A 25,775-nucleotide genomic window follows, 5' to 3' on the forward strand; every position below is an offset into this window, starting at 1 on the left:
TTTTCACTAAAAAGGTCATGAGGTCATCTTGTAAATTTCCCGCACTGTAAATTGGCAATCATGGCGAATGAACAAGAACAATTTGACACCCTGTTGGGTTCGTTGATGTCTCCAGACAACGATGTCAGAAATCAAACAGAGGTAATTTCTACATTTTACGATTTTCTGATAATCAATAAACATTTCCTTTAGTTTTTTACAAGGCCCGGCCATTCGGAATTGACGAAAACGACTCCGATATGCCGACATGCATTTCGTAAAATTCACCGTGTGCGTTTTTCAATGCGTAGTTGCACTGGGGTGCAGTCGGTGCTGGTGCGATGACGTACCAACACGCACAAGACAGCAGCAGCAGTGCATTCCATGTGCAGTGCCCCACATGGGAAATTTAGCAATGACAAATGTTCCATGTGTTTTAATGTCAGTAGACGAAAGCTTGTTGCTTGCGGAGGTCAACACTCCGAGATGCCAAATATGACCGCCATTTTTCAATCATTGAGACTAAAAATATTACTCTATTTCCCAACCATGTTCATAATTAGTGAATTACCCATGAAAACGTAGTTAAGAAGTTTAACTGGGATGACATTTGTCACTCAGTCATGTTGCAATCATTATGATTATCATTCCCAATTAAAAATTATAATTAACTCAATGTTTAATTCATTATCATTAAAATTTGTTATAGTTTTTTAATGTATCATAGTAATATATTACAAACCAACTTGCTTACAACTTACAAGTGTAACTGAAACTCGCCTACAACTTTTATATTTCACATCAATTAAAAACATATTTTTCTTTTATTAATTTAATAATATTAATAAAAGTAAAAGGCAGTGATTATCTTTACTGGCACCGGTGTCCTTTTTTTGTGCAAATGAAACGACATTGTCATGATATAGTTGTTGTCGTTGTTGTTGTTAGATTGGTTCCATTGTTAACATTGCCAATGTACTGACCATTTGTGACTGAGAGTGTGACCATGGAGGTCTAATTAGTGACTTTATAATGTGCTGCAGGCCGAGATTCAAACCATGGTTACAAACAATGTCAATCTTGCAAAAATACCCAACACATGATCTAAGACTTTTACTTTAGCAAACTTTAATTTCACGGAAGGAACTGAAGATAGGCAGTGACTATTCTGGCACTGTAAAAATGTTTGGTCTGATTCTGAGCATTTTCATTGTGACTTTGTTTTTCACAATTGTTGGGAATTGGACCAAATTGAAATTCATAAACCCCTTTAATAAATGTGTTAGAAGCCACCCCCCCCCCCCAAAAAAAAAGAAAAATCTTTTTAATTTATTAAAAGTTTGAGAACTAAATCATCTCTGAAAAAGAAGACCTCAGCCCAGCGCATGAACAGGATTGGAAGGCATTTTAAACCTTTGTCAAATGTGAGCTATTGTTTTTTTTGTGTCAAAGAGGGCGCTATTACAATATCAAACTTTTTTTCAGAAAAAGAAATGGTACTCCTTGTGTAGTACTATTTGTTTAAATGTGAATGTAGGAGTCAACTTTTAATACTAAATAATGCAATTCAGAAGAATCAATCTTTGAGCGTTCTAAATTGTTTTTCTCTTGAAGTTGTGGGTGGATGGGTCAAAAGAAAAAACTGACAATCAATTATCAGTTTTTTATTTTTACCATTTTTAAACCTCTCCCCATTCCTTGTCACCAAGTAAGTTTTTTTGCTAATAATTATTTTGAGTAATTACCAATAGTGTCCACTGCCTTTAAACCATGTTCTTTTTGGGGGGATGGAAACCCTAACGATTGTTATACTTGACAATGTGTGAGTGCAATCAGTGCAAGGCCTGCAACATGTACACAATGTAAAAAGCCCCCCACCCCCTCCCCCACCCCGAAAAAATCTGTACAATCTCAGTTAATATAAATCAAGGATTAGAAGTTTCAGACTTTAATCCGACTAAAAAACACACACAAATAATGCTGTATTATTCTTTTTGACCTACTTTATTACTGATACTGATCCCAAACATTTCTAAAGCTTCTGGAATCCATAACCCTGGGGGTTACCCAAAGAAGAAAATGACATTGTTTCAACGTACCTTCTTAAATCTTTATCCCAGTTTCACATTTTTGTGTCAGAAATGACTCTCATCACAAGATTCTAACAAAATCTGAGACAAAAAATGATGATTTTGTCAAATTTTTCTGGCATTACATACATGTAGGCCTATCGAGTATCATTTCGACACAGCCATAACTTTGTATGAAAATATTGCAGAAAATCACACAAGCTTTAGCAGACTTATAATAATTTCTGCAGGCTACAGCTGACTGGCTCAGGGGCAAGTCAAGGGGAACAAGCAGTGCAAGGCCTGCAATGGCCAATGCAAAATTATTGTGTTAACTTTATTGAAAATTAAATTACATGTCTACACAGGGCGGATCATTGAGAGACGAAAATGGGTTAGGGACGTAGATCCAGCTGAATGAAATTAACGTCTTTATGCTAAGTAACTGGAACTTGGCAGCTTAAGGGATCCTGTTGCATAATTTAGTATGCAGCTTTTCTACCACCCGAGGTGCAAGTGAATTCTCTCAACCGTACTGTCCGACCATTCACTATCATCTGAGATAGTCTTGCAATAGGCCAGCTGCAATATGAATGTGTTAAAAGCACCACAGTTAGTTCTGTGCACAATTTTGTTAAACCATGTATAGACCAACATGTACATAGAAGTATGTTGAGTAGAAAGGTCGAAAGGAGGCAGTTCATGCGCAGGTGTGTACTAATCTGAGCCTTTCCATTGTTTTACCATCGGTACCTTGAAGATGGTGGCTGGGTAAGGTCAATGCAATAATAGGTCTATTGGCAACTCGTGCGATTTATTACTCGCTTGAACTACTTGCATGTTTGCATGTCAACACAGAATCAATTTATTTCACAAAATTCTAGGATGATAAGTGCATGTAACCCTTGTGGTATGCTTGTTATTCACTTTCCTCCAATATACCACAACCATGACAACATGCATTTTGAAGGTTACAAATTTGTTTGGCTGAGTCATGCTGAACTGAAATGTTCGCAGGTTTGATTGTACGTATGCATTCTGTTTCTACTATGATGAGGTTATAAATCTTTTGACGATTTTATTTTTATTTGTTTTTTTTACGTATTGGCGAGCAAATTAAAATTGCCTCATCTATCATTTTCAAAGTTCAATTCTCATTTTGACTCAGAAATCTAGTACATGTAAATAGGATCCATATCAGACAGAAGTCTTATCTTATAAATCTTATTGTTTAAATAAACAAGATAAGACAAATTCAATTGTGACACTGTACAAGATTTTTGGTCATATTTGATTCTGACCTTGAACCAAATTATTAAGTAAAATATTTTTGGTCTTGAGACTTTTTACCTCAATTTGAAGCATGTCTGTATACGTGTATGTGGCCAACGTGGTACTACCCTAAACACGCCATTTTATTTTTAAGTCAGTGTAAACTTTAAGTAGTAGTGTTGATCCCATGGGAAAGATAGGAAGTCATAAAGGAAATGACATTGGGAAAGACTGGGAAGTTGTCCACTTGAGTCAACAGTAGACTATTCATAGGCTCTGACGACCCACGGCAACAGCAGAGCAAAAATGCTGACTTCATCTTAAGAGGCAGTTTTTGACTTTTGATGGTCATGATACTTTTACTAGTAGTAGGGTTCTTTTTGGGGTTTCTTCAAAATTTCTAAACTTTGCATCATGTCCTTAGAACATGCAGCCCTTGCAGTATTGTATTTGTATGTAGCAGGGCTCGAATTTGGGGAAAAAATCCACAAGACCGCAGGGCTTGTTGCTCAGAATTTTTACTGGACCGGAAGATTTTTTACAAGACCAAAATTTTATAAGAAAAAAAAAAGTTAACACGATAGAACAGCAGGCCTTTTTCATCCCTTAGGAGGCTTTTTTTTTGCTGTGAAACCCAATCAATAAAGTTCCATATACCTACTTCCTGTCATTCTCGCCGCCTCAAAAAAAAAAATTCTGATTTGACAGGCAAATCACCAACAAAACACTGCAACGTGCAGCATTCATAAAAAGATCGTCATAAAAAGATTGACCAAAAATTTGACAGCAGTAGTCAGAAGCAAAGATCGTATAACGCCGCGTACGCTATACGATCTTTGGTCAGAAGCTCATCACTGTTGGTAGCCATACTTAGCAAGACATTTGGCAACAAGACCTTACTTTTAATCCATGCAACACAGGGATGTGTGGTATTGCAACCAGACCTTCTTAATGCAAATTCAACACTCCTTTGTAAGGTATCAGACTTTACACATGGTCAGTGGTAAACAAACATCACTGTACTAAGGTGTGCCGCCGCGCCGGGTACCAACTCATCACTCCCTCGTCCCCGCTCGCTCACTCCCCGGATGCATAAACATAAATGGTTTGAGACTAGATGTACAAGGTGTGGGCATGAGTAATCTGAATGGAAAACTTGCATGCAGCCTGATGCATGTGAAAAAAGGACGGATTGACGTTCCGCAGGCGTGCTCAGAATACTGATTTGACGACAAGTAAAACAAAACCTTTTATTTTAAATGAGATTGAAATACATTTTTTAATGAAAGATAATATATTTCATATAATTATTTGTAATAGTAACTATATTAGTATGCATAAAAAAAACCACAAGACCGCCGGACTTGTTCGGCATAAAGTTTACTGGACCGAAGCTAAAATCACTGGCCTCGGGCCTGCGGTCCAGCGTGAAATTCGAGCCCTGTGTAGACTACTTTTTCTGTTGACCTGGTCTTGGCCTTTGTGCCCCATTCAAGACTTCCCATAGACCTTTAAGTGCCCTTTTCTTAATGAAATTGGCCCTGCCCTTCAAACATTCTAGAAGAAACTAAACAGGCATGTACACAGGAGCAATGCACTAACTATGCCTTGCAGCAGCGTCACAGAGAGAATTGTTCCCCCCCCCTCCCATCAAGTGTCATAACCACCTGCTTGGAAGAAGATTTAAGTGCTATTTGAATAGCTGTATTGAGGATTACTAACTTAAATGATTCTCCACTGTTTTCCTACTGTCAATGGATTGCCACCAGGTGTACATTTCACAATTTCCTGCAACTAGACACACACTGTAGTCAGATGGTCATTCGTTTAAAATGTAGTCACCATACGTTTAAAAAAGGATTTATGCCAGTACATTCTTGACACTGCCCCCCCCCCTCTATAAACAAACATCAAATTAAATAAAATATAAATAAATAAGAAATTAAAAACTTGATTGGCTTATAATTAAGGCAGTAAAGCAGTTAACGCACATGGCAACAAAAATTTTAATCTGCAAAGTTCTTACATGTGTGTGAATATTCTGAACATAAATTTCACCCAAACTACCAAAGGGCACAAGCCTGGTCCTATGGTGTGTGTGTGTACATTGTTGATTCAATAGATAAGACTCTACAATGTACAACGCTGGACTACACAATGTACATTGTAGTCTAGGAGGCAGCTTTAAGTCAAAATGTCTAAATTGAACAATTTCATTACAGGTTGCTCAGGGAACAGTCAAGGTTTTCCTTCTAGTTGATTAAACTTGGCAATGAACTCGATGAAGGATGAGACTACTATGTGTACATGACATGCTCAGTATTACAATGTTAAATGAATTGTGTTATTATTGGGTTAAGGAGCAGTGTAGATTCTTTCCCCATGCTCGGTTGTTGAATGCATGTTTTCAAACAATGGGGCTTTACCAAAGGTTCTATAAAGTGTTTGATTGCATCCAAGACTTGCTCTCTTGAAGATTCTCCTTATATTATGCACAAGCTTGCGTATCGAGCTGATGCACGCCAATTGTGGCAGATACACACAACAAAATAAGCAACTGTTTTGGGGTGGGTGTCTTTTTTTTTTTTGGGGGGGAGGTGGCTGAATTTCACACAAAAATACATCAGGATAAAACCATTTAGATTGCCCCAGATCGCAAAGGGATTTAGGGGGCTAGTATTTTTACGTATGTATTATTTAAATCAGTAAAGTTCATTCTGAGGACCTTGTTTCATTTGGCTGTGCCACACATATGTTATACATGTAAGGTCAAACTTCAAAACACTTGTTCCAGAATGCCACCCAGTTTTTAAAATAACTGGGGAGAACCCAGATGTAATATTTTGCTTTTGTGTGTGTTCATTTGCCAGACAATTTCATTTAATCTGTAGACCCTACTCCAAAAACTAAAATTCTGCACATTACAGCAGGCCTGGAATTACAATTTTTTTAGGGCAAGGCCACTGTGGCCTTGGATATAGGCAAATTTTGAAGGGCACCAAGGCCAGTAGAAAAGGCACCAAGGCCAAAAGTTTCAAAATAAAGAAGGCGCGAAGGCCAGTAAGTTATCGAAGGGGTCATGAGCCTTATTAAACAAGTAAATTAAAAAATTGGCTAGAGGTTTCCCTTATAGATAGGTGGTTAACTCAATGGAACAGTTTTTTATGAATAAGATATTGATAAATCATATGTTATTCAAGATATTGATAAATCATATGCATAAAGAAAAGAGTTTTTTATGAATAAGATATTGATAAATCATATGTTATTCAAGATATTGATAAATCATATGCATAAAGAAAACAAATGATTTTGTATAAAGAAGAAGTAAAAAAAAAAATTAAAAAAAATAATCGTAAGTTAAATTTCTTGCACTTGAAAGCATACATATAGTTCTCAAATTCATCTTTTACATCTTCCTCCAAACGCTCTTTTTGCGTCTTTATTTTGGCAAATTCCTTCGTAAACATTTCCAAGAGTCGTTTCATTCACCAACAATATTTCGTCCGTTCACAAACGGAGGATACCATAATGGGCATTTTAACAACAGCGCCCTCTGTTGATCAATGGATTGTGTTAGACTGGTTCCTTGTGAAATCAGGACGTCAGATAAACGAGCGTGTGGATTATATGCGATGCAGGTTAACGCTAGGTGTGGGATGACTCGGGAGTGGAATCTCAGTTGTGCTTGTAACGTTGAATACCATGACTGCTGTAGAGTTCCCTGGATTAATATTGTTGGCCGTAAGTAGTCGGCCGTAAACAAATGTTTTTGTCAATAATAAAATCTTGGGCTTGGGTAAAAAAAAGGGCACGACGGCCAACGGGAAAACAGGGCACGGCAGTTTTGGCCGTGAAAATGGTATTTTTTCGAGGGGCATCACAGCCAGTTGGAAGGGCATCGACGGCCGTGGCCGCCGTGTAATTTCAGGCCTGTTACAGTGTACAGTAGACCTACACGTACATGTATGAGTACTGTCAGACTGATGAAGCATACGACAATCTACTCTGTGAGTGCTGAGCAAGAATTCAAGTTATTTTTAAATAACACAATTTCCCACGAGGGGCAAAGTCGAGCCAAATCAAGGACAGCAGTTTGTCATTGTGGAAAATTTATAATTACTAGGTATGTCAATGAGGGGCATCACATTCATGACTTTTGTACTATGCGCAATGTTTGTACACGCTTTTCCACACTCCTGCTGTGTGACGCATAGGCCCTAATAAATAAAAAAAACTAAACAGCGTTGTTGCATAATATTTGTGTTTTATTCACAATCCATGTGGTGTACTGTACTTGTGTATTGACTACGAATCTCCATTTGAATGGGATGGCATGCCAGGCCAACAAAGCCAGTCTCCAAAGTGTCAGATGTTCAGGCGCAAAGGCTAGGCTGGAAAAGAGTGACAACTCTGCTCCTTTAAACTGATAGGCCCTTCTTCTACATGTAGAAAATATAAGTCAAATGATTGAATTTTGTTTGTGTTAATTTGCAGGCAGCGTATGACAACATCCCAGTTGCAGTCAAGGTTCCGTTTCTCATCAGATCCTTTCGAAATGCAGAGGTTCCGGTAGAGGTAAGAGCCATTTAAAACAGCAGTGTTGTTAGGTCTTATCCAACAGTTACTGAATGTAGTTTTGCCAAACTGGATTGTTCTCTTTCTCCTAATGCATAAATTTGCATCTAATGAATGAAACAATGCTTTCAGCAGTCATGTGATTTGTTAGGATTCATCACTGGTCTTAATTGATAAACACAAGACCACCAGACTTGTCAGGTCTTGAGTTTACTGGTCCAATGCTAGTATCACTGGCCTTTGGGCTCATGGTCTAGCTTTAAATTCAAACCTTTCAAACCCTAGTACACTTTCATTGACTGTAGTGTGAAATCTTTCTGGGTGACTTTCACAGAGATACCAACATACACGATTTGGGCGTAGCAAATACGATTTCGAGCCGTGACTACGACGCTACGATAATACTCAATAAAACACGCTAAACAAGCTGCCCAATATAATTTTATTAAATCGTACGATACATGCAAACAACGAATGAACTATTAAGTGGAAATAAAAATTAAGAAAAAATATCCAAATAATTGTAACAGAAAAGAAAAAACACTTTTAATTTTAGAACGCAGTGTTGAATAATAGTGGCGAATTCACTCGAACGTACGTGTCTCGACGTAATGATTGTTGCGTGCCTGGCCTCTGATCCCCCGCTGGCTGGCCGGATGAGTATTTTTACGCTAGTGCATTGCTGCAAGATCGTACCCATTGATCTCTATTATACACCATGGGGAATAGTGCACACGTGCGTGGGGAATGAGGTTGTGTGTGAGCTAACGTATCACAGTAACCTCATTCCTCATGTACAGGTATCCGCTGTTATTGTGCTGTCTGTATATGTACTTCATCGAAGCTTGGCACAAAAAGTAAGAAATAATGACGACAAAAAAGGAGACCTTCTGAACAAAAATACCTTCAACTGAGTGGCCTGTGAGATCTAAGCTAGGCAGTTTCCATGTTTTCTTACTGGTAATTGTAGCGCCGATGTCCAGACAATGCCCAAAAAACGGACACGTATTTTTTGCCCAATATCTGGACACTTTTTTTTTTTTTTTTTTTTTTCTCTCTCCCAGTAGTTTGTTGTTGCATTTCTGACCATTAAAACAAAAACATTTAAGTAAGGCCACCCTTTGTTATGTTTTTTTGGTTTTTTTTAAACAAAGTCAGAAGATGAGGGATTTGGGTTTTTTTTCCCAGATTTTTTTTTTCACTGGCCATTATAAACATTTGTAGCTGTTCTGGTAATTGTTATTTCACGACAATGCCTGAAAATGAGCTAATTAGCATTGTAGAGAGTAATAGAAAGATTGGTTTAGGGAGCCCAAGCCACGCGCGCCCTAACTTTTGGGAGATGCTACTCTTTTTTAAAGTTCAATGTTGGCATCTCTGCTTTCATCTGAATGTTACTGAGCAGAATCTGTCCTTGTCCTTTAACAGTATTATCAGAGAATGTTGTGATATTTAGAATGTGCACATGAGGAAGCAGATAAAATCCTTCTATCGAGGTGACGTCATTCCATTTGTAGAATGATTCATCACAACTTCAGCACATAGATTTGCACTTAAAGCTCAGCTTGTTTTCTCTATTACATTAGAGATGAAGTTGGGTGGTCCACGTTGGCATAATATCTTTCCATGCCTTCCACCTCCACAATCGCGGTTCAAATCACGCCGGGATGCACTGTGGATTGGGTTATCAGTCATTACCTGCCTACCTGACTGCGTAAGGGGTTTTCCTCCCAAAATGTAATGCTGAAATCTTTCTTCCTTTTATTTCTCCATTGGGTTTATGTCTAGTAATTGATTAAATTTGCTTTTTTTTAGAGTTCTTGGCTTCACACCCAGAATAAATGAATGATGTGCATGTAACGTCAGAAATTGAATGCCTATATTATGTTATTGTTGTGGCACAACCCCAAATAAAAGCTAACTCAGGTTCTGCAAAGCTCTTTCCTTTTTATTACATGTAGGTTAAATGTGGCTAGAGAAAAATATATCTTGTTTCAACTTTCGGTTCACATTCTAAACGACAAAATAAGGGATATTGTTTGTGTGATTATAGACTGATAAGAACTGACATTGACAACTGGATTACAGTAATAAGTGCGGCAGGTTTAAACCCAACAAGGCCTGGTTCTTGATAATTTTACCGGGTTTAAACAACCAGTTGAAAACCGATTTAACACACTTTGATTCCCATTCATGAATACCTTTTCGGTCAAAAAACGTCAACACTTTTTGGTCAAAAAGTAAGATAAATGCAAAAAATTTAATTGTACAAAGATTTTTTCAACACAACACCCCTCAAGCTATGAAATGATAAGGCCTGTGGGTAAACAACTCCTTATAAGGGAATGCTGTGTGCACATAAGCACAGGTGTCAGCTAGCGTGTCATGCCCATGTTTCAACACTTTTTACTGGTCATTAACAAAAGTTTATACACACCCATGTGATGCGCTCTCCACCAATAATAGTAGCGAAACTGTCTGAGGTATAATAAAATATGAATTATCTTTAATACTTACTTGGTTAAAATCACTAGATAGCTACATGTACTAGATGTTTAATTTGCATCTGGAGTTGGTTGATAAATACATATAAAACATTGTTGGAAATTTCACCCTTTGAAAATAAATTTTAAAATGCAGGGATGCCAGTTTTCCGGCTATTGCCGGAATTCCGACTTTTTCCAATTTTCCCGGAGTTTTTCCGGCGCTCCGTATTTCATAAGGAAAAAAATATTTTTTGAAAAAAAAAAACCGAGGCTCTGTATTTTATCTGGCCGAGAATATATATTTTATGAAAAGTGATTTCCGGCGCTCCCTATTTCATCTGGCCGGAGAAAATATATTTATTGAAAACGGATTTCTGGCGCTCCATTTCATCTGGCCAGATAAAATAATAATGTGCCGTCATGTGAGGCAAGGGGGTTTTGGACATCAGATTTTCCTAACAAATCTGTCTGTTTCTGTAAACAAAATTCACTGAAAAGTGCAAAATTTCCTCACCTGTCAAGGCCTTGTGTGTCTTAAAGTGTTGGTTGCTTTTGAAGACCGTTTGTTTTAATTTTTAAAAACATTTATAATTTAAAAACACCTTTTTTCCTCCAGGCACGGCAAATGGCAGCTGTACTCCTCCGCCGACTTATCAGCACGTTCCATGAGCAGGTTTGGCCAGAGTTAGGGACAGATATTAAAGAATGGGTCAAAGGTGAGCTACTGAATGGAATACAGCAAGAAACCGTTCCACTGGTCCAGAGACGAATTTGTGATGCCGCAGCGGAGTTGGCAAGAAATTTAGTGGGTGAGTGTAACTTTTGTTTACCCCCAACCTCAACTTGTGGACCTTGTTTCTAGGCAAGATACATGTTGTACCTTTTTTAAATTTACCCACCTCAGTTATCTAATAGATGCTGAATTTCATCGAGGATAAAGAACGCGACATTTCCTTTTTTTGTTGGTTTGTGTTTCCAAAACTTTGGTCTGCATCTTATCTTAACAATTGAGCATTTTTTTTATTCTTCTTTTAACAGATGAAGATGGCAACCTTCTTTGGACAGAAATTCTGAAGTTTCTTTTTGAGTGTGCTTCATCACAGACAGTTGGGCTCAAAGAAAGTGCTCTTCACATTTTCAAGTAAGAATACTCAATCTTGATTCTTTGCTAATCGCCAAGGTTGGTTTTCGTGGGCAGTACTGAATTCAACAAACTCTGACAAAATCATTAGTCTCTGATAAGATTGGTATACCTAACACCATGCTCAGCTGGTTTGGCCATTCACTGAATCCATCAAACTCCAGCCAAAACTTTGTGTTCTCATAATGCCTGTAGTTTCCATAAAACTTGAAAAAGCTTGTGGTTTTGATTTGAGAAAGTGAAAGTTTGGGTTAACCATGCTAATGGTAATATACAAGAGTTAATCTGGAGGTTTTCTTTCTTCATTTTTTAGCAACTACCCAGGTATCTTTGGGAATCGGCAGGGCTATTACCTTGACGTTATCAAACAGATGTTAGCTCAATGCGTTGCAGAGCAAGAACAGTTTAGCGTAAGTCGTTTATTTCAACCTCTACTTTTTGGTTTTTGCAACCAGTTTCATCTAACTTGTAGCATTAGATCATTTGCAGAATTTAATGCTTTATGTAGCTATTTGGTTGAACTCAAGCAGTCTTTGATTTGCGTTTCATGGCAGATCGGTTTTTAGCACAGGACTAAAGCTCTGTTCCTGATTGTGACACAAGATTTGTTGAGCAAGATACTTGACCATTATTGCTTTGTCCTTTGGGTTTGACTTTGAGTCAAAGGTCCTGTGGTCTAGGATTGTTTCTGGTTTACATTTTTACATAGCAAGCAACCTTGAAGTTCACTATAGTCTTGGGATTTGAACTGGAAGACTTTGGACTGGACTTGAGACTTAATCTGAAAGACTTGAGACTTGCCTGGGAAAACTTGCAGACAGGTCTGATTTCAAAGAGATTGAGATGGAACAGAATGTGACGAAGCTTACAAATTTGGTAGCACTAACAGTAACCCTTTTACTCCATTTTGTCTTGTGATAGGTTCGACTCTTGGCAGCCAAGGCAATCATTTCGTTTATGCTGGCAGAGGGGAGCGACACTGGTACACAGAGAAATTTTGCTTATCTTATACCCTCTGTTGTACAGGTAAGATCAGAGGTTAAAGTTCAACCATCCAAATCCATGAATACAAACAGGTTCTGCCCATTTACAATCCGATTGCAGGCCGCTATGTATTAAATGGGTGTTGTGTAATGCAGATTAATTTTAAAGAACCCAGTACACTTGTTGTGTTTCTGATATGGTTGGCTGCATATTGTACCACAGCCCCTTGAAATCATTATGGTGCTATTAAACTAAATGGGTCTTATATTCTGAACAATAGCCACGGATATCTTGTAGAAAAAACAATGAGCTCTTTGTCATGCCCTCGAGTGTTATGTATGAACTACATATTACTATAATAACTTATGAATGTATTTGTTTAGGTTTGTGTTGAGAGTGTGACAGCAGGAGACGACGACTCATTACTTAAGAGTTTCATTGAACTGGAGGAGTCTGTTCCTAAGTTGATCCGACCACAGCTTCATACGATTGTCTGCTTAGCTCTAAGGGTAAGAGTAAACCCCAGACTAAACTTTGACCTCAAAATATTCCTTATACTGAGGCAATTGCCTCAATGCCCCATGACCTAATTTCATTACTTAAGAGTTTCATTGAACTGGAGGAGTCTGTTCCTAAGTTGATCCGACCACAGCTTCATACGATCGTCTGCTTAGCTTTTAGGGTAAGAGTAAACCCCAGCTTAAACTTTGACCTCACTTCCTTATACTGAAGCAGTTGCCTCAATGCCCCATGACCCATATTCATAGAGCTGCTTAACGACACTTGACACGCTTGGCTATTATTTGTTTTTTCTAAATAAAAACTGATTTTTAGTTAGTTATTTAAATGTTTAAACATTGACTATTTTGGATGGGCCCTAAAGAAAGGGTTCAAAAAAACATTGATCTGCCACAATGAGTCCCTCATTCTCAACTGTATGTTTCCTCTCAGATAATCGAGGACAAGAATTTTACGGACAGTTGGCGTCAACTTGGTGTTGAGATGCTAGTTACGTTAGCTGAGAACGCTCCAGCCATGGTCAGAAAACTGCCGCAGTATATACCACACATTAGTAAGTACTTTTAGGCATTACAAGAAAGAATAACAATAATGATGTCTTCTTTAGCGTCGGTATCCACAAAAGTGCTGATGACGCTTACTCTAACAATAGGACAGTTCCTCTGTGGATGTCTCATGGAATAAGGAGAAATATTGCTTCAAAAGATGTTGTTTCAAGTTTTAAAAATGTCTGTTGTCTGGGTGGTTCTGATGGAATGGGGTAGACCATTCTAGACCTTCTTTGCCTACTGAAAAACAATTTCTTTTTTGCATGTACCAAATCGTCCTAAATATTAGTTAAGAAAGTTTACTTCATTGGATGATAATATACATTTGATTATCGCCTGGCCAAGCGTACTAATCTTATCAGAGTCTTAACTTTTTGGTATAAGTTTATAGTATTTAGGAGGACTCTGGAGGAAATAGATGGGCCCAATTTCATAAAGCTGTTTAAAAAGCAGAAAATAAGCAAAAGAATAATGGGCCACCATTTGGACAATGGAAACTTTATTGAATTTTGGCTTGAAACCAGTTTCTATTAAAGCAAGATTTTTTCTGTGCAAGTTTTTATGCTCAGAGCCTTTGTAAAATTGGGCTCTGTAGTCAAAGACGTTTGAATGTTAAAAATGAAACTTCTTTTTTCATTGTTGTGCATTCGTTAGTTACTCAGATGCTAGGTCTGATGGTTGAACTGGAAGAGGATCCTGAGTGGGCAATGGGAGATGATGTCGATGATGATGATGCAGACTCAAACGCCGTAGCCGGAGAGAGCGCCCTCGATCGCTTTGCATGCGGGATTGGAGGACGAACGATGCTGCCACAAATCAAAGTCACCATACCACCTATGTTACAAAATCGTAAGAATATAGAGGAGTTTTTTTATTTTTTTTTATTTAGAAAGGTTTTATGAGTTGGAATTTCTCCTGAAGACACAAGGAGCATACTGACTGAAACGTGGCATTGTTAAACAGCCCGCTCTTTGTTTTGAATCACCAGTTCCCAAAATAGATTTCACACACTTAAAATTGAACAAGTAGGTTGCAGAGTTTTGAGTCGCCCACAGGGCAAGTTGGGAAGTGGTTCTTACTAGCCCAGAACAGTTTTTACTGGACCATGTACATCGGGCTTTTGAGAACCCTCAAAGTACATTCAAACCTGCCAGGTAAATAATAAGTAATAGATTGTTGTGATGTTTTATGTGTTTACAGCTGATTGGCGTTACCGACATGCAGCTTTAATGGCTATCTCAGCAGTTGGTGAAGGTTGTCATAAACAGATGGAGAACATGTTAGGGCAGATTGTGGAATCTGTCTTACCATTCCTTGGGGATCAGGTCAGTCTCAGATGCTACTTACCCAAATTGTGATTTGTCAAGATTATTCCAGATTTCAAGATGTTTTTTTAGTTATTAATTTCCCATTCATGCCTTCAACTTTGTACATCTCATATATTTTATTGCCCCATTTTAACAGCATCCTAGAGTTCGATACGCAGCATGCAATGCGTTGGGTCAGATGGCCACAGATTTTGCGCAGACGTTTGAGCGTAAGTTCCACCAGAAGGTTGTGCCGGGTCTCCTCGCCGTGTTGGATGACCACGATCACCCAAGGGTTCAAGCTCACGCCGGAGCAGCCTTAGTCAACTTCAGTGAGGCCTGCCCAAAGAATCTCTTCCTCCCATACTTGGACGCCATCTTGACTAAACTGGAGAAGGTTCTCAATTCAAAAATCAGTGAGGTAATAGCCCCAACTTTTTCTCTTGACTACGAAAGTATGACCAAAGTCTTCATAGAACTCTGTCTGTTTTTACTCTGTGTATTTAAAAGGAACCAAGCAGACATTCTTTGAATATTGTTTATTTTTCTGCCATTATTTGGGTCCTCAATACTCACATACAAGATCAAATCCTCAGTATCTGCCTTTTTAGCTTTATTGATTTATGTTAAGCCTCTTTTTGGTTTTGAAGACCACTTGTTTTGACTGCCATCACTGAGTTCAAACAATGGAAACATCAAGTGCGTTCGTGTCACGCACAACGCTCAGCCAATGATAGGTCTTCATTTGACCTCTGTGAGGGTGCTGTTTAATTGTGATGTCATACGCAAGGGGTCTTTTGATATGTTGAGCCTGTTTTTGGTTCTAGTGATTGAGCTCAGCCTGATTTTGGTTTTACTGATTTATGTTTAGCCTCGTTTGTGATCCTCTCGATTTACACTTTATAATGACCTATTCCTTTTTTCAGCTTGTCCAAAAGGGCACCAAGTTGGTTCTGGAACAGATGGTCACAACCTTAGCGGCAGTGGCTGATACCGCAGAAGAGAAATTCCTGCAATACTATGACCGTTTCATGCCCAACTTGAAATACATTGTACAGAATGCAAGCATGAAAGAGTTCAGGTTACTGAGAGGAAAGACAATAGAATGCATCAGTCTTATCGGCTTGGCTGTTGGAAGAGAAAAGGTAATGAATATTTGTTTCAAATATTCTTTTTAGGGAAAGTACAAGTATTATGGCTGCTCATCCATGTGTTTTACCATTTTTGAAGAAGTGTAGGGTTTTTTTTTAACAGAAAATTTGGATGCTTGACTCAAATAAGGTTTTAAAAAAACACCCCAGTAGTCGATGTTAGCTCACAGTTTTCTTGAATGTTCTGATTGATTCGCTCCTATGGCAAAGAAGTCTAGAGTCACTGCTGATTGCAAACAAATAACAATAAATATCGGAAAGCGTCTATCGATGGGTGCTTAATTTGCTTTATATTGAAATTTGTCTAGTACTGGGTGCTTTAATTTACTTTCTCTGTACTTGTGATTTAGTTCTCGATGGACGCTAACGATGTGATGCAGTTACTTCTCAAATCCCAAGTTGACCCCAATGACCTCGAGGATGATGACCCACAGGTGTCCTACATGATCTCAGCTTGGGGTCGTATGTGTAAAATACTCGGCCGGGATTTCCATCAGTATCTGCCTCTGGTCATGGGCCCCACATTGAAGACTGCTTCTCTGAAGCCTGAAGTTGCATTACTAGATGGTGAGTGTTGGCATGAATTATTAAGAGAAATCCCAACATTTAGGGTGCATTCTACTGTGGTGAAGGGGAGAATTTTTGTCAAAGAAAACTTCAAATCTTTATAATGACTCATTGTTTAAATTGTTGTTGCCTTCAGCTGAAGAAGCCAAGACAATGACGGAAGATGAAGGTTGGGAGTTTGTGAATCTTGGCGAGCAGCAGAGTTTTGGGATCAAGACAGCAGGGCTAGAAGATAAGAGCACAGCCTGCCAGATGCTGGTCTGTTATGCCAGAGAGTTAAAGGAAGCCTTTGCCGATTACACGGAGGAAGTGGCCAAGATTATGGTGCCTTTGCTCAAGTTCTACTTTCATGACAATATCCTTTTTAAATCGCTTCAGAAACAAGGTGCATGTCTTCATCCATCCGTTTGGATTTGGATCAAATGTGTGTTTTGACTAAATGTAGAATTAGACCAAATCTGGATTTGAACCAAATCTGTACATGTGTATTTAGGCCACTCTGAATTTGAAGCAAATGTGTGCGGGCAAAAGCTGTATTTAAACAAAACTTTTAATTTCACCAGGTATTTACATTGGTAAACATCTTTGTTTAGCCAAAATTTGTTTTGGGACTAAATCTTTATTTTGACCAAATCTGGATTGGGACTAAATCTGGTTTCAAGGGTTAGATTGAGACTCAAAGCCCACAGAAGTGGAAGGAAGAGCCCCGACTCCTTACCGTCCCTTACCTCAAATTTAATACCAAAAGTCTTTTTATTAATCAAAGAATACATTATTCCTTAACTTTGTCTTCTTACTGGTGAGGTTCACTGCTGCTGAGTCTATGCCACTGCTGTTAGAATGCGCCAAGGCTAAAGGTGACGCGTACGTTGCCTCCATGTGGAAATTCATGTATCCTGAGATGATTAAAGCAGTACAGACTGAACCAGAAGTTGAGATCTTACAAGAACACATGGACTCGCTGTCAAAGGTATGAAATACTTATTCTACAGTAACGAGAAAACCACTGCTAATGATTATAGCATGGAGTCGTCGTTGTTAATTTTTAAAGGAAGTGACCATTCTCTGGTAAATAAACTTAGGATGCCTCGTAACCTGCATAAGTAAACTTAATTACTGTATCTCGCATGCCTTTCATGCATGCCTTTCATTTCATGTATTATTTTCACCTGTCTGAGGATATCTGTAAAGGGGTGTTTTCTATAGGAACCAGAAACACTGAGGTTAACCCCTATTCTTGCATGCTACATGTAAGTGTTCTGGGTTCTGTACGCTACCAACCCTTGTACAATGGAACACAAGAAGTTAGAAAGTAAACAGACAAAGTGTTGACTTTTCTTTTGAAATTTGGGCGAAACATGTGAAAGGAAATAACTGCAATGTTTTAATTGGTTTGATGAATTTTTTCTTGTTTATAGTGTATTGAGTTTCTTGGGTTAGGCTGCATCAGCAATGAAGAGATGGCAGAGATTGCCAAGACATTAAATGATATGCTGGAAGAACACTTCAAGAGGCAAGATGATAGACAAGGTAAGGAGCCATCAGGGAATGTACCGGGTACCTTCAACTTATCTCAGCTTCACATTACGTACAAGCAAACAATAGTATGAGGATCAAGTTGGCTTCTGGAGTTTGTTAACTTCCAATACCTTGGGGAGCTAAAATCCACTTGTCACCCTCAAGCCATGTTTTCTTTGTGTATTACTATTTTTATATGTTTTTTTTTCAGAAAAGAGAAAAGATGAAGATTATGATGATGTAGTGGAAGAAAATTTACAAGATGAGGTAAGGTGTTTATTCCGTGAGGTTGTCAGTCCAGGGTGGCATAGATATAGTGAGCTTGGTGGCTAAAGATCTTATAATAGGAGGTCTAGGGGGACTATCATTACAGGAAATGCACTATTGATGCACTATATCATTACAGGAAATGCACTATTGACCCCCCCCCCCCCCCCCATACATCCATGCCGTGTTTGATTACTGTCTGCTCATTCTCTGCCATTTAAAGATTCAAATTACAAGTAAAGACTTGGTGAGCATAATCAAAAAAGCTGTGTTTCCCCAAATTGCACAACCAATATTTATTTTGGTATTCAGGTGAAGTTAAATAAAAGGGTTTGCATTTTCATTTTCATTAACCTCCACCCTTAGCATCAAGACGACGCATACCTCCTGAGTAAGATATCAGACGTTGTTCATGCCATCCTCGGTACCCATCGAGAAGCTGGTGTCCCGTTATTTGAACAACTTCTCCCTCAAATGGTCCGACTATTGGTAAGTGACAGTAAACACCATTCTATTCACATCCTATTACCTATACATCAGCCTATTCCAGGACAAATTAAAATTGGTGCATTTCAATTTAAAAGCTGGCTGAGTATATGAAGTTAATGCCAGTACCAATCACCCAGTCTAATATTTCCATTTCTTTCACTAACCAGCCCCTAATATTTATATAACTTTCGCTAATAACTTATTTTTGTCTTTGATTGTTTTCAGTCAACAGATAGACCATGGACCGATAGACAGTGGGGAGTTTGCATATTTGATGATGTCATAGAGTACCTTGGCCCTGTAAGTATATATTTCAGTCGCCCTATCTCAGGGGCGGGAAGATTTCTTTTGGTGTGCTGTAGCCAAGCGGTTATGCAACGGACTCGAGCTCAAGTTTTATACGATATTGGAATGTTGCCAAAAACCAAAGGTACACTTGACCTTTAATTTGATTAACAATACATGGCTCTCTCTCTCTCTCACTCTCTGGTTTCAGGCTTCCTTTAAATATCAGGAGTACTTTTTGAGTCCATTGCTACAATTCATTTGCGACAGAAGTGCGGAGGTACGGCAGGCTGCTGCATATGGATGCGGGGTAATCGGCAAGTTTGGTGGCCCTCTATACGCGGACGCATGCTTAGGTAAGTAGACCACACAAAGATAACAATTGCAAAGAGATAACAAATGGTGTTCATATCACATGTAAATACACCCCCATGTTATCAGTCTGTGATCAATCAGAGTGCATTAGCTCTTTGAGGTATTTATTGATAATATTGACTTTTATTTTCTTGTGCTGTACAGAGGCAGTCCCAAGGCTTTCTGCAGTCATTGCAGACCCAGAATCCAAGTCTAGAGACAACATCAACGCAACGGAAAACGCAATCGCAGCCGTCACCAAGATCCTGCAGCACAACAACAGCAAACTGAACCTGCATGAGTTGTTGCCCGTCTGGTTGTCATGGTTACCCGTAACTGAGGACAAGGAAGAAGCAGTACATGTGTACAGTTTTCTCTGCGATCTGATTGAGTCGTAAGTGGAAACTATTTGATAGATGTAATAGTTGCATTGGGATTCAGGATTGTTATTTGGTGTTACCCTCACACCAAAGTGTGATAAGCACTGAATGCGTTTGATTTATTTAGTTCTACACAGCCAAAGCAACTATGTCTTTGCATGAAGCCAGACATACCAATCTGTAAACAGTCTAAAGGTTTTGTTTGATGTTGATGGGTTCCTGTTTTACACAGACAAACCTGTCTTTAACATCATAAAATGGAGACAAACCAAGTTTGAGTTTGAGTAAGAACAAATGCCAAGGAATTTTAGAATTTTCCAATCTTTAATCAATTGCTCTATTCCTTTTTCCTGCACAGCAATAACCCCATCATTCTTGGGGACAACAATAGCAATTTGCCAAATCTGTTAGCCATCTTGGCGGAGTCGTTCATATCAGAAGCTCTTAGCGAGGATGTTAACAGTCTGCATCGCTGCATCCATATCGTTAAACAAATACAGGTGAGAAATCTCTCTCTCTCTCTCTGCATCCATATCGTTAAACAAATACAGGTGAGAAATCTCTCTCTCTCTCTGCATCCATATCGTTAAACAAATACAGGTGAGAAATCTCTCTCTCTCTCTCTCTTTAAACCACTTCTCCACCTACATGTCCTGCATTGATCTTATCCAAGGGGCGGATTTCGCAAAGAGTTAAGACTACTCTTATCTTGAATTAGAGCAGAATTACTTGTCCTAACTTTGGTCCAGCCCTTAGTTTTTTAATATCTCATAAGACTAGTCTTAAGTTAGGAGCACCTATTTTGCGTATGACAGCGTTTTTACAGTTTCTTGTTTTTTGATGCAACATTTTGTTTGATTTTCTACACACAGAGCAATGGGAAACTCTGGGCTGCCTGTGCCCAACAGCTATCAACGGAACACCAACAATCGTTAGTAAACGCCCTCAAGCTTGTGGCTTGATCATTGAACTTTCACCTTTGACCTCCCAAGTCCATCACCTTTCTGCCAGTGCTTGGTGTGTGATCCTGCTGTTAAATTAAACAACCTGAAGATCTTTGTGTGTCTGTAATGCGTAGGACCTGTGCTCCATGAGTTGTGCATTAGGCTCAATGTGTTAGGCTTCATGCATTGTGCATTGGCTTCATGTGATACTCATTAAGCTTTAAGCATGCGAGTCTTGTATGTTGTGCATTGAGCCTAATGCTTTCTGCATTAAAGGAACACGTTGCCTTGGATCGGACGAGTTGGTCTATAAAAAGCGTTTGAAACCGTTTGTTATGAAATGTATATGGTTAGAAAGATGTTTTAAAAGTAGAATATAATGATCCACACAAGTATCACTCAAAATTGCACGGTTTTCTTTTTACGTCGTGAACTATCACGGTCGGCCATTTATGGGAGTCAAAATTTTGACTCCCATAAATGGCCGACCGTGTTATTGGACGAGGTAACAAGAAAACCACGCAATTTCGAGGCATATTTGTGTAGATAATTGTATTCTACTTTTACATCATCTTTCTAACCATATGCATTTTACAACAAACGGTCACAAACGCTTTTCAAAGACCAACTCGACCGATCCAAGGCAACGTGTTCCTTTAAGTCTGTACGTTGTGCGTTCTGCCCTTTTGTACATTTACAATTTAACGTATGAGGCTTTAAGACACTGGACACTATTGGTAATTGTCAAAGACCAGTCTTCTCACTTGGTGTATCTCAACATATGCACTAAATAACAAACCTGTGAAAATGTGAACTTATTTGGTCATCGAAGTTGTGAAATAATAATTGAAGAAATACCCACCCTTTTCACACAAAGTTGTGTGCTTTCAGATGCTTGATTTCGGGACTTTGAAATCTAATTCTGAGGTCTCGAAATCAATTTGTGGAAAATTACTTCTTTCTTGAAAATTACGTTATCTCAAAGGGAGCCGTTTCTCACAATATTTATACTGTCAACCTCTCCCCATTACTCGTTACCGAGTAAGGTTTTATGGTTATAATTGTTTTGAGTAATTACCCAAAGCGTCCAATGCCTTTCACACAAAGTGTGTTTTGCCAAGTCTGTAAATGTGAACATACACAACTAACAATGTATCCATATTGCGTTATATGTTAAAATTGAATAAGCCCCTTTGAGTGATTGAAACAGATGAGGGAGCAGGGAAATCTGTCTCCAGGAGAGCCTGTCCCCATTATGGCAAATTAACATGGGCTTGAGAAGAAGATGTTTCAACAGAGGGCGCTATCAGAAGGAATTAGTACAAAGTTTGCTGTTAGGGGGACAGGACCTCCTGCCACAGTGGCCTGATTGGAAACCATTTTGCTTTTTTGTTTGTCTCATGGACTTGGTATTTGTCTGAATCCAATGTCCAGAACTTATTTGAATCGTGTGTCTGTAGGGACTAATCTAAACTTATGATTTATGATAGTTCTTGGTGGGGCAGCAAATCAATGTGTCGATCAGTATGCTATGAGTTCATGAGGTGAAGCAAACTGATCGAAAAGTCAATTTGTTTTTCACATTTAATTATTTGTAGAACTACCATAACTCATTAATAGAAATTGTTGTACATGGTGTTCCCACAAACCTTATACAAGGGATTGAGTCACTACTGACAACTAGGATCCAGATTCAGGCAAAATGTTGTAAGATGGTGCATCCTGCTCTACCAGCCAGGCCCCTAGTGGATGATACTCATGCCTACATCCTTATGGACTGAGAAGTAGGAGGCAACGTGCCTCTGGTGACAGTTGATATGGTTCAATATCCTGAATCGAGATAGTGTAGCCCTCACCTTGATGGGGCTGTCCAGCCTTGAGATGTTGGGTGATCCCTCAGGAAAATAAAACTTGGAAAAATAACTTGTATTCTCATTGCTAGAGATGTAGAACAAGGAGCACGAATTATCTTCACTTGGTGAAAATTACTGAGTTTCTTTTGTACAGGATGCACATTTCAAATCTGAATTCAGATAAAAAAGTCAGCAATTGCTTTATTTTAATGTGTTTCCACTATGCTGTGTTTCAAATCGGTACAGATTGTGTTTTCAGGTTTGGGATTGTTGTGATAAACTTTTGAGTGCAATGTGGACGTGAGGGTAATTATTATAATTAACGGGAAAAGTTCTTTTCTGTGCAGGCAAATATATGTTGGAGCAAACCTGTTATAGCTGCCAATTCTCCCTGATTCTGCAGAAAGTTCCCTGAAATTATACTTATTTGTCCATGTTCTGATGAACACGAAATTGAAACACTGCCCAAGTTAGGAAAGTTGTCCCCTATTATGGTGAATGTTATTATGCAGACTATTATTGCCCGATTGTTGTACATCTCCCTGATTGCAAGACGCAAATATTATAGGCAGCGCTGATATTGGGCCAATTTCATAGAGCTACTTAACAACACAATTTATGCTTACCAGAATGAGGTTACCAGTCAAATTGCAATGCCACATGTGGTATCTGAGACTGGTATCCTGCTCACCCCAATATCTGTGCTTAATAAGCAGGTTTGTGAAATTTTCCCTGTGGCATGTGTTCCGATTTACTTCATGCTAGGACATGCCATGCAAACACTTGAAGGTAAACTTATAATTTGAGATTAATTGACATGAAATTGTCTACTAGTTACCTTTTAAGTTTGTTTTCCGAAACAGTTTTTGAGAACTTGTCGGTTGAAATAGATGCCAAGTTCCATAAACCAATATCGGATCCTCTAACTAAGCAGAAACCAATATTGACTTTTAATGTTAATAAGTTATAGTCTGTTTGGGAACATCTCGGATACTCGGGGGAAAACTGAAAATAATAAACTAAATAATAAAATAATAAACTGAAAATAATTTTGAAAACTTGAATTTCGTTAAATTCTCGCTCGAATACCAAAAAGAGGCGATTACTTTTTCTTTTCTTGTGAATTATTTTCTTTTCTTGTGAATTGTTATTAAAAGTGTGTTTTGACAAACATCAGTAAGTTACAATTTGTACACTAAATTGCTCTATCACTTTGATAAATTAAACACATTGTAGAATTGTACAAACAAATGGGGTGGGGTAGAGTGGTAGTCCGTCTGGTAAATAATAGTTGATAACAGATTAACCATGACAACTGTAAATTTGGGAGTTTGTAGTGTATTATTGAAGCTGAACTAAGCTTCTTCTTTTTCTGTGGAGTCGTAAACCCCCCTCACTGCTTTAGACAAAGCGTTTATGAACTCGCGGTTCATTATTTTTATTTCACATTTAAGTGACGATGGTTTTTGTATCATTGTATTATTAGTTGTTTTTTTTTAAGCTGGCTTGCAAAGAAATTGGGCTTTTCTTTGATTTTTATCCCCTCAAGAATGTTTTCTTTATTTGTTCTTTTTATGCAAGACTGCGCTTTCGGATTGTTTACTTGGTGGTAGAGTTTAGTAAGAAATAAACCATTACAATATTATTACTGTCAATCAAATCAATAGCTAAGTCAATAAAAGTTCATGCTTCAATTTACCATTAAGAATGCACATACAGTTGCGATATTTGTATAAAAAAATAATATACTAATAAGAATCGAAAACTATTTTCTACTTCTACCAATAATGTTTAACTTTTGCGCAATTCCTTTGACGTTTTTTCTTTACTTTGCTCTACATTTTTAAAATGTTTACATCGATTCATCATTGTCAAAAAGATTGTACACTTTTCATTTGTTGCTAAGATATAAAGAATCAGTAAAAAGCTGAGAAGAAATTTGACATCCTACATTATAAATAAAACTGTAAAGTGGTTTTTGACTAACTCGTTTGTGTGTGTGTTTATTTGATCTGTGTTTCTTGGATTGTTCTGGTACAAAGACTTTTATATCAATGCATATAGGCCTACCTTTCGGTTTTTTAACAGTAAAGTGGTTTTTGACCAACTCGTTTGTGTGTGTGTTTATTTGATCTGTGTTTCTTGGATTGTTCTGGTACAAAGACTTTTATATCAATGCATATAGGCCTACCTTTCGGTTTTTTAAACCGTTCGACTGTTTTATCAAACTAACCTGTACAAGTTTCATTTAAACGGCCAGGTGGTAGCGTGTGGTTTTTGTGTGTGTGTGTGTGTTTTTTATATCGACGAAAATCCGGAACGGTATTACTGTCAACGCTGAAAGAATACCCCGTAGCTGGAGAAACGTATAACGGAAATTTGGTATAAAACCTGATATCTTTGTTCATAACTTCGTTTCTTCAAAGTGAAATAATTCTTAAAATGCTTGGTACTATCGAAAGCTGTACTTCTAAACAAGAACGGATAGAGGCGGTACGAATTCTTAGCAGCGAATACCGCAACGATTTAGATACTGTACACTTATTGAATTGTGCTGTCTTTGCATGGTCACTTCGCTTTCAAGTGCAAATGTTTTTGTTTTGTTAATTAATACCGATTTTCACCGGCATGAATTTGCATTTTAATTAATATCAGATCATTGAATACAGTGTGTTCTTTTTTTCACATTGTGCTCGACACTTCACTTGAAATTTAGGAATACAGTGTACAGAAGTTTGTTTTAACGGGAGTAGCTGGCCATTGGCTAGTTTATACCTCTACCTACTATACCATGTTCCTACCTAGCATCATAGTAGGAATAGAACAAAAACTGGTAAAAAAAAAAAAACGCGAAGCAGAAAGGAGATTCAGGACTTCAGAATGTACTCATCCTCTTCTTAACAGTGCTCATATCGAGAGCCGACTATATTGCTTGATAGTGGCCAATCATCTCTCGGTGACCCACTACTTGCCCCCCCCCCCCCCAAGCCCGCCCGCCCAACCCTCCCCTCCAAGCCCTTAGCCCAGGCCCACCCACCCCAACCCAGGGAGGTCGCACCGCATTGTAAAAGACAAGGCAGGCGG

At 38.3% G+C, this 25,775-nt stretch overlaps 1 protein-coding gene across 1 annotated transcript; it reads left to right on the forward strand.

The window, feature by feature from the left end:
- Positions 1-57: 57 nt before the first annotated feature.
- LOC139944951 (importin-5-like) lies at positions 58-24,677 on the forward strand. Its single transcript, XM_071942145.1, has 23 exons — positions 58-141; positions 7,818-7,898; positions 11,001-11,193; positions 11,423-11,525; positions 11,839-11,935; positions 12,447-12,551; positions 12,893-13,018; positions 13,461-13,581; positions 14,231-14,425; positions 14,777-14,901; positions 15,041-15,304; positions 15,810-16,028; positions 16,385-16,601; positions 16,738-16,956; positions 17,399-17,571; positions 18,020-18,131; positions 18,331-18,386; positions 18,753-18,875; positions 19,101-19,175; positions 19,372-19,516; positions 19,680-19,908; positions 20,253-20,394; positions 20,767-24,677. The coding sequence occupies exons 1-23, from the start codon at positions 61-63 to the stop codon at positions 20,854-20,856; spliced, it is 3,291 nt and encodes a 1,096-aa protein (XP_071798246.1). The 5' UTR covers positions 58-60; the 3' UTR covers positions 20,857-24,677.
- The last annotated feature ends 1,098 nt before the right edge of the window (positions 24,678-25,775 follow it).

This window comes from Asterias amurensis, chromosome 12 (genome assembly GCF_032118995.1).
Source record: "Asterias amurensis chromosome 12, ASM3211899v1".
Classification (NCBI taxonomy): Eukaryota; Metazoa; Echinodermata; class Asteroidea; order Forcipulatida; family Asteriidae; genus Asterias; species Asterias amurensis.